At 35.7% G+C, this 10,685-nt stretch overlaps 1 protein-coding gene across 1 annotated transcript; it reads right to left on the minus strand.

Annotated features, from left to right (window-relative positions):
* Positions 1-6,174: 6,174 nt before the first annotated feature.
* Positions 6,175-10,293, minus strand: LOC110930362 (probable inactive receptor kinase At4g23740). The gene is made up of 2 exons (XM_022173661.2): positions 8,584-10,293; positions 6,175-7,027 (listed from the first exon to the last, which is right to left on the minus strand). Exons 1-2 carry the CDS (start codon positions 9,806-9,808, stop codon positions 6,375-6,377), a joined length of 1,878 nt encoding a protein of 625 aa, XP_022029353.1. The 5' UTR covers positions 9,809-10,293; the 3' UTR covers positions 6,175-6,374.
* Positions 10,294-10,685: the final 392 nt, after the last annotated feature.

The raw sequence follows: 10,685 nt of genomic DNA on the forward strand, positions 1-10,685 counted from the left end.
GTTTGAACATCTGTTTGCCTTTTGGTAAATAGTTAATGGAAACCCATGTTAGGTTGAACAGTGTTTTGAAGAGGAAAACAGTGTGAGAAGACAGTAGATCTTAGTAAGTTAAACATCTGTTAAGGCTTAAACAGATGTTTGGCCTTTAACAGATGTTTGGCCTTTTATATCAGATGTTTGGACTTAAACAGTTGTTTGACCTTAAACACATGTTTGACCTTAAACATATGTTTTGCCTTAAACAGATGTTTCGCCTTCTATATCAGATATTTGGACTTAAATAGATGGTTGACCTTAAACAGATGTTTGGCCATAAACAGATGTTTGGCCTTAAACCAAACATCTGTTTAAGTTCAACATCTGTTTGACTATTTGTCAACATTTGATTGACTTTTGGTCAACATCTGTTTGAAATTTGGTCAACATCTTATTTTGTAAAGAAGTACAAAAACAAAGATTTTTACAAAATCCCAAATCACCCTATCATGTAAGTGCATTGAAGTAAAAGTGGAAATGATATTATTCATATGGTCCTGTTGTGCTTTTTTTTGTCCTCTAATATGAGTTCATGATCTAATCCGGTGATTTGAAGACATTGTTGTTGAATCGAATGAGATGGTTGATGTAATGTGGTTGTATTAGTAACAAATAGTAATTAATATAACTAAGTTTCCCGAGTCCGGGAAGCAATCCCGGGTAAAAACCTAGTTATTGTATAAACAGTATTATGCAACATTCAAGTAATGAATGAAGGTTGCGTACTGGATAAAAGTTTTGGAAAACTGGATGGGAAACCCATCCAGGAAGATGTTCCTAAGAAAAAAATTTGAGTGGGTAATTCGCATTATCCATAATCGTGAATGACAAAGGTACATAAGAGTTCAGATTTAAAAACTTGGATGGGGTTGAATCCAAGTAGGCATTCTCAATAAAACCTTATTGAGGAAAAGTAACGATCACATTGATGAATGTTATCGCATAAATGTTTTATAAAACGAAAAGATTCTAAATGTTTAGAGACGAAAATGAGTAAAACTAATAATTGTTAAATAACAATAAAAAGAGGTTTTACCAAATAAAATTGGAGATACGAACATGAACTGAGAATTTACTTACATGGGGTAATGTGTTAGTTATCATAAGTTCACGTGTACCATGTGTTGATTTTTTTTACCTTGGCCAAGTAAGTAGTAAACACATGATACCATAAACTTTTTATAATAAACGCATATACCTCCGATGTAGTAAGGACGAGGTTAATGGGAAGAGTTGAAGGGTCCTTGGGGTCAAGAAACCTTACGGGCATACTCATATAAATGGTTCTCGCAGGATCCATAAAAACAAAGTATGACGCGCGTATAAATAAGTGACCTAAGGAAATCCTTGAGTTTAGTCATTTTGAACGAAAGAGCCATGGTTAACTAGAACGGATTAGAATAATGACCCCGGGTAATGGGACATAATTGAATATAAATATAAACGCAAACCGGGTTACGGAAGCGTGAAACATTAGAATAATGAGCCCGGGTAATGGGACGTAATTGAGTATACATGTAAACGCAAACCAGGTAACGGGAGAGTGAAACATTAGAATAATGAACCCGGGTAATGGGTCGTAATTAAAAATGAACATAAACGCAAACGGGGTAATTGGAGCGTGAAATAAACCAACGCATAAATGACGCACGGGGTCATAGAAGCAGAGGCGTTGCCTGAATGGAAACTGATCATAGTCGTGGACTATGGTCGGTGTAACAAAAATGGGCCATGATTTACGAGTCAAAAACGGATGAAGAAAACAATTTTAATAACCATAAAATGGGTGTGTTAGCACCAAACACACTTAAAGGATGACATGGGTAAAAAAAATGATATACTGGACTATCACGACCTTCGGATCGTAAATAAGTGGTAAAGGTGTATGGGACCAATGTGACTTCCAGGTCACAAATAAAAAGAGATGACTAAAGAAATAACCTATGGGGTAAAACTAAAAAGGGCATATTGGTTAACTGAGTTAAGGCGTGGAAATCGGGTACGATTCCCCGAATAAAATGAAATTATTAAAGAGAAAACGTTTGATTGTCGATTTCTTGATATAAGAAATCGACACGAGTTAAAAAGAGAAATGTCAAATTAAAAAAGAAAAAGAAATTCGGTTTAGTTAATGATAACGTTTAAAACAAATGTAAATAATAAGTAATGGATTAGGAAAAAATGGTTAATATTATAAGAAACACGTTCGGGCACTAAAAGGTGCAAGACAATGTTTTCGAAAGGAAAATTTCAAAAATAAATTGTTTATGATTAAACTTGAACATGACGTGATGCAATCACGGTCAAGAAAATAACATGGGATGTTTATCACATTGTCGCAGAAGCTGCGGGAATGGGGTCATAAATGCCTGTAAAGCCTTGGGAATGCAAAGTGGATATACCCGAATAATGGAGTATAAAGTAACCGGCGATTAATAAGATTAACCGACAAAACGGTAAAGATCAAATAGTGTTTATAAACTAGCCATTGCGCTCGTCTTAATAATATTATTAAACAATTAAAGTTTCGACAGTGCTCAAGTGAAAACCAAAAGTAATTCCCTTAGGCTTGACCCAAGGAACTACGTAAGAAGGGTTTCGGGGATGAAACCACTTTAAGGAGGGTAGACTTGTAACACCTAAAAAACGAGTTTGGAAATTTAAACCAAGTTAATTGGGATGAGCGGGTAAATTACCGTTAGCGGTAAAAGTTAACCCGATAAACATTAAGATTTAATTAAATAAACCTAATGTGAAATAAAAGATATATAAATGTTTTTTAGTAAATAAAGTTTAAAAAAAGCCCGGGTTATCGGGACTTAAAATAAAACGGATTATAACCTTTATGAACCTACTAAATTAACTAGAAATGTTAACCTAGTTAATAAGAGGCAATATTGATGGAACTAAGTAGGTTGGGCCTACTTAATCACTAACAAAACACGGAGGGACTAAAATTGCATATCCTACATTTGTGAAAACATAAAAGGAAAAAAAAAATAAAACACACACATAGTGTGTGTAGGTCGTGTATAGAGAGAGAGGGGAAGAAGACTTCTTCCAAAATCTCAAGAAAATGTCAAAAATTGCATATCCTACATTTGTGAAAACATAAAAGGAAAAAGAAAATAAAACACACACATAGTGTGTAGGTCGTGTATAGAGAGAGAGGGGAAGAAGACTTCTTCCAAAATCTCAAGAAAATGTCAAAAATTGAAGAAGGATTCGTCATGGAATCAATACATGATCTCAAATTCGTGATTATCTAAACTTATCAAGCACAAACTATTTGTTCATATGATGTCATTCTGTGGAATTCATCTACATTTGTAATTGTTTTGTTCATAATTATAATGCGTATACAACATTACAACTATACATAACTACATGATTATAGTGCGTATGCAACATTACAACTATACAACACATAACTACGTATTCCAAAAATAAAAACATATTACTTTTGTTGTTTTTTGGACGATATTTAATTGCTTTTGATGATTTTTGATGTTATTTCACTATTTTAATTAAAAATTTTACTTTTATATAAATACTCCTTAGCTAACTTTTAATTTTACTTTCATATAAATATGAGTTAAATATTATTTTAGTTCCTGTGGTTTAGACAATTTTGACAGTTTAGTCAAAATGTTTCATTTTTCGTCTTTGGGTCAAAAAAATGTTTCACTGTTATCATTTTAGTCCACTGGGTTAACTTTATCTTTTTTTTTTGCTGTTAACGAGAAGGACAATTCGGCCATATAAAATGACCGAATTGCCCTTCTCGATAACAGAAAAAAATTGATAAAGTTAACCCAATGGACTAAAATCGCAATGATGAAACTTTTTTAGACCATTAAGAGCCTCGTTAAGAGCTAAACAAATAGCCCTAACTTTTTAAATGAAATGAAGTAATGCTTGGTTGATTTACAACCATTCATGTCAAAGAATTGTTAGACCATGCGTAATGGGGCGTTGTTTTTAAAAATTTTTCGCCGAAAACGCCCTATAACGCCCCTCCCCCCATTACAGGGGGCGTTATGAGGCGTTATAATTCAAAAAAATTGATTCCGGCGTTTAAATTAAAACGCCATTCGAACCATCCATCCTCCAATCAACGGCTAGTTTTACCAACGGCTAGTTTGACCATTTTTTATTTTTTTTAAAATCTATTTTATATATATATATATATAAACAATCAAAACTCATCCATTTTCAACAAAAACACTCTCAAAACCTCTCTAAAAAATCCCACATTTTATAAAAAAACTTGATGGATTCTCCTAGTTCTTCATCCATGATGAATTTTTACTACAACGAGTTTTTTGCGGATGGCGATGGTTCGACCGATGAGGAGCTTGAGCAAGAGGCGGTTACGAGTGCATGTCAACTAGCGGTTCGTTATGTCAACCATTCTCGTCGGCCCGAAGCCCCAAAAAATAAAAGAAGCTATGTTGAACGAGACCGACGCGCGGCACACGAGCGTTTGATGAAAGACTATTTTGACGAGGCGCCGACATTTTCAAACGAAGTTTTTAGGCGTCGTTTCCGGATGAGTAAACGGTTGTTTCTACGCATAACCAACGACTTGGAAGCCAACTACGATTATTTTAAACAAAAAGCGGATGCGAGAGGGTACCTTGGATTCACCGGTATCCAAAAGTGTACGTCGGCATTACGAATCCTTGGTTATGGTAACACCACCGACATCAACGACGGGTATCTAAAAATGGCGGAGAAAACAACACGGGATAGCTTGGAACATTTTTGTCGCGGTACAATTTTTTTTTTAGTTTTAATTTTTTTTAAACAACGCGTATGCTTAGATTTTTTTTTTTTTGAATCTTATGTTTGTCTATATTTTTTTTTATAAAGGTATAATTGATGTGTACGGTGCACGTTATCTTAGAACGCCTACATGGGAGGACCTTCAAAAGATCTACGAGGTACATAATGCCGAGCATGGTTTGCCTGGTATGATCGGGAGCATAGATTGCATGCATTGGCGTTGGGATAACTGCCCGACTGCATGGCGAGGCCAACACACACGTGGTGACCAAAAAGGACCCACTATTATTCTTCAGGCGGTTGCTTCACAGGATCTTTGGGTTTGGTCGGCTTACTTTGGCGTGGTCGGGTCATGCAATGATATCAATGTTTTAGAACAATCGCCGTTGTTAGAGGAGTGGATTTCTGGCAAAGCTCCAAAAGCGTCGTTTTACGCAAATGGAAACTACTACCCCCATGGATATTATTTGAGCGACGGAATTTATCCTAGGTATTCGATTTTTGTGAAGACGTTTAGTGATCCTATTGATGAGAAAAGAGCATACTTTAAAAAGGTTCAAGAGTCTTCACGAAAAGATATTGAGAGATGCTTTGGGGTTCTTAAACAACGCTGGCAATACTTGAGAAATCCTTGTCGTGCATGGAGCAAGCAAAAAATGAGAGATGCTATGTACGCTTGTATAATCATGCACAACATGATTTTGGAAGACGAAGGAAAGGCGATATGCCAGAATTATGTGCCAGAAGCCGTTCACCAGGAGCATCCGCAGGCGTCAATGGAAGAAAGAGTGAGTAACGCGCGAGAGTTGCGTTACGAACCGTACCATTCCCAGTTAATGGTTGATTTGGTACACCACGCATGGTCGGTTCGTTACGTACCACCTGAGGGAGAGGAAGAAACGGAGGACGAGGAAGACGAAGTTGGCGAGGGTGACGAAAGCGAAGACGAAAACTAGTTTTTTTTTTCTAGTATTGTATTTTTTTTTCTGTTTTTTTTTTTATTTTCGGTTTTTTTTTCTGCTTTTTTTTATTTTCGGTTTTTTTTTTAGTTTTTTTTTATTTTTTTTCATGGTATGTAATTTTATTTTTAAATTAATGAAGTTTTTTTATGTTTTAAATTTAAAAAAATAATTGGGAAATGATTGTAAAATGATTGAATGGGGCATTATGGGGCATTATACCACTACACCACTTTTTCTATAATGCCCCCATGCTGACTAGGACGCCACATGGCGCAAAACGCCCCATGGTGGGGGCATTATAGTGTATCACCACTACATATGGTCTTATTGCAAAGAAAAAACTATTTCAACTTAAAAGACTAAAATGAAACTACATAATAACATGAAATAAAATTGAAAAGCTCATTACAACTTAACTAACTAAATAACAGACCACAATCACAAATAAAACAAGTAGAAATTTAACTCAGATTAAAATTAAATCTTGCATACAGAATAAATACTATGAAAACTTTGCAAGGATACAACACAAAATAATGCCATCATAAATTAATTCATCGAGTTAATGAAGCAAGAACTGAACACTCGTTAAACACCCGACGACTCCGTCTCAAAAATCTCCGGCCTTGGCGGCGTCGAACTTTCCGGCAAGCGAGGCCGGTTCTCCGGTACCTTACTCCGTCTAACATCTTCCAACATTCTAACAACCTCGGTCATTTTCGGTCTCTGATCAGGTACCCTTGCGACACACGACATTGCAATCTGCAACATCTCCACCATCTCCTCCTCAATGTTGGGGTATTTTAGTAATTCCACATCAAACACCTCTCCGGTCCACTCTTCCCGCACCACTGAGTGGACCCACCGAACCAAATGAACGACCTCATCGCCACTCGTGGTGTGGACCGGTGACTTACCAGTCAACAGCTCGAGTAAGAGCACACCGAAGCTATAGACATCCGAAGGCTGGGTAGCTTTTCGGGTGTCGGTGACTTCCGGGGCCCGGTAACCCGCGGCCCGGGCAATCGGGGTGGCAATTTGTGACATGACTGTTGACAAACCGATGTCAGAGATGCACCCATAGTTTTGGGAGTTTAGGAAAACGTTTGACGATTTAATGTTGCCGTGAACGAGCTTCACGCCTGCTTCGGTGTGGACCCGAGCGATGCCGCGGGCCGCACCGACCGCTATTTGAAGACGGGTTTCCCAAGTCAATGTGACCCGGTCTTCCCCTCTATTACCTACAATAATTGTAACACAATAATGTGAAGAAAGTTAATACAACTATTACACATTTGACTTTTGTGGGGCAAATATAAAATTATAAATGATTTTATATATAAAATTTGACAATGATGAATACAAGACATATGCAAACAATAAATGGACCAAAATATTTCTAGTAAAGATTCCCTTATCCCACATGGATTGATTCTAATCAATCAAGAACTTATTTCTCTTTCATGCATAATTCAATATTTCATCTATATCAAATATAATATAAAAAATGTCTTTATATTACAATATATAATATAATAATACATATATATGTATATTTGAAAAATGGGTTGTCTCATATTTTTCATAATATATTCCTGAATATGACTTAAGAAGCTTGATCTTGAATCTTTCTGTATCAAGACATTCTTTGCATGATCCATGATTTTAGTAAAATGAAACTGTCTCAATTCCCCGGCAATCGCACCAAAAAATCGAGTGTGGTCACACATAGTTGTTAATGGCGAATAGCGATAAGGTACCTATATGCTACATAGCGAATATCGATATATAGCGAGCGGCTATTTTATAGATAGGGATACACTATATATATATATATATATATATATATATATATATATATATATATATATTTTATATGTATATTATATCAAAATACCCTGGTATATATGCTATTTTACATGTATATTTAACAAAAACCTAAAATCCAACTATTTTATAACTAATTTAATTGCTATTTATATTAAAAAAAAACAAAAATAAAATAAAGTGTCGCTATTCTCGATATCCATCGCAACAACCCTAATAGCGACACTAGACCTATACGCTATAGCGATCGCTACGATTGCTATTGACAACTATGGAATGAACCCAACTGGTTTTTCATGTTCATTGATATTATATGGTTGGAGTATGACGACGGACAATTAACCTTCGGTTTGTGGGTCCGTCTACATCTACGAGAAGATGAAGACAGGACACACGACACGAAGAAAGTTAAGGCGAATGAACGAGTCTAACATTAAAGATTTAGAGAAATCAATTTGGATTTGATTTACTTTACGTCTATTATTTGCGTAATCCTTTAACCTAATCTAGTAAAATACAAACAGTATAAGTCCATTTGAAGTTCATGCATGATCCATGTTGTGTGGTGGCATGCTAGACAAATGGTTCGGGTCCAATTCAGTCTAATTCGATTTGTGGGTCTGGTCTGGTCTTTATCTATAATGATATGAAGATCGGGCCCACTAAACGACGGAAGTTAGCGTGAGTAAATGAACCATAAACCTTCAAGACTACCTAACTTGGATTCTTGTGATGGTTATTTGTCATTTAACCTTAAAAGTAATAAGAACAAGATCCCTACTCTAATTAGCATTTAAGGGTTTTGAGTTTAAGGATTAGAATATGATAATCAGTTCTATTATTACAACTCCTTAAGCATTTGTCAAAATCTAATTGTTTTTATCCTAAAACACTAAAAAGTGATAATATCGCAACTAAAACAAGAACGTAATTAAACGAGTTAAATAATTTAAAGAGATTAAGAACATACCATGTAACATAGCGGCAACGCTCCCTTGACTGTAATACTCACAAACCGTTAACTTCTCATCTTTCGAGTAGTAATACGCCCTCAACTCGATCACATTCTCGTGCTTAATACTCCCAACGATCCCCATCTGCTGCTCAAACTCACGTTTCCCGACACTCAAATCTTTCAACCTCTTCACCACGACAGACGTCCCGTCTTCAAGAATCGCCTTATACGACATCCCAAAAGTACCCTTACCCAAAACCTCAGCCGAAGCCCTCAACAAATCTTCCAAATCAAACGCGTAATTACACCCCTCAAAGAAAACCAACCGGTTATTCGCATCTTGCGTTCTCGAAATCGCTTTTTCGGGCGACATTCCGCCTTTTTCGAGCTTCGACGAAATCCCATCTCCCTTATTCCTTTTCAAACAACAAAGTACCCAAAAGATTGCAAAACCAATCAACCCAATGACACAAACAGCTACAATTATACCCAAAAGCGCTTTCTCGCTTAACTTTTTACCGCTTTTCGTGCTTTGATTTGGCTTTTGAGGGGGCATAACAATTGGTACCTCATCAGATGAATACATAACAGACACATTGTTACCAACAAACACTGATTTTGGAAACTTTTGAAGTGATTTTGGGACAACCCCAGTGAGATGATTGTTGGAAAGATCAAGAACTTGAAGATCATGCATACCCAAATCAGGAATCGGACCACTAAATGAGTTATTAGCAAGATTCAAAGCAGAAAGATGGGTCAAACTTGAAATGGAGCTTGGAATTGACCCATTAAACTTATTGTTAGAAAGATTAACAATTGTTAAACTCTTCCAAACAGAGAAATCAAGAGGCAATGGGCCAGAAAACTGGTTAAACTGAAGGTACAATAAAGACAAATTCTTGAGGTTAACAAAATCAACAGGAAAAGGACCGGAAATACCATTGGATCTGAGGCTTAAGATCTGCAAAGCTGAGAGTCTGCTAATGGTGTTTGCCGGAATATGGCCGTGAAAACCAACTCCGGGAAGCCGGAGACCGATGACACGTGACCTATCTTCACTGCACGTGACTCCAGTCCAGTTGTTACACACTGTAGTTGAGTTGGAATCCCAATTTAGTGAGCGAGAGTGTGCAAGATTGTGCATTAAATCCAACAATGCTCTTTTATCATCTTCAAGAACAGCAGCATTGGTTCCAACACAGAGTAAACCAATCAAGAAAATCTTGAAAATCTCCATTTTTTTTAATAAAGATTCAATTTTTTTTCCACAGAAGTTCAAGTTTACAACTAAAGATTGATAAATACAGCTGAAAATGAAAAACCCATATAAGAAAAAGGCTAAAAATCCCAACTTTTTTTCAAACAAAAGGTGAAGATTACAACTAAAGATTGATAAATACAGCTGCAAATGAAAAACCCATGTGAGAAAACTTATAAAATTGTGAATGAAATCAAACCCATAAAGAGAAAATGCTAAAGATTCCAACTTTTATTCAAATTGGGTGAAGAAGGCATGTAAAAAGGTGAGGAAAGGTGAAGAGAAAGTGAGGAGGGTGTTGTGTGAGAAAATGGGGTTTAAAATGAGGGTTTGAATTGGGAGTGGTGAGATTAGTCAAAAGGGATGCAGTGATTTTTAATTTAAAGTAAATGGGTTGAAGCAGCAGTAGCACAGCACAAGAAAACAAAGCTTTTACTTTTTGTTATTTGTTATTTGTTTGTCTGTTCATCACCGCTTGGGGGAGACTCAATACTCAAGAATGTCCTCTGGAACAGCAAAAAAAGTTTTTATTTTAAATATTGAATGTGTATAAAATCTGAAGTTATATATTTTATAAACTGACAAAAGTTAAATTCTGGCTTTTATATATTTTATAAATAAATCATAAAAGTTAAATTATGTTTTTCTAACGACGGATGTTACTCTAGTAATATATTCCTAATCCTAATATCATTTCATGTCTTGAACAATGGTATTCTTTTTAAGAGATAAGAGACTTTACCACTTAGTCGGCTAGAATAACTTAAAAAAGTAAGAATTATGTAACCTGATTGTATTGGTTTTTATTTAAATTAAATTATAAGTAATGAAAAGTTATTGAATTTCTATTGATAAA

Source organism: Helianthus annuus, chromosome 3, assembly GCF_002127325.2.
Source record: "Helianthus annuus cultivar XRQ/B chromosome 3, HanXRQr2.0-SUNRISE, whole genome shotgun sequence".
Taxonomy (NCBI): domain Eukaryota; kingdom Viridiplantae; phylum Streptophyta; class Magnoliopsida; order Asterales; family Asteraceae; genus Helianthus; species Helianthus annuus.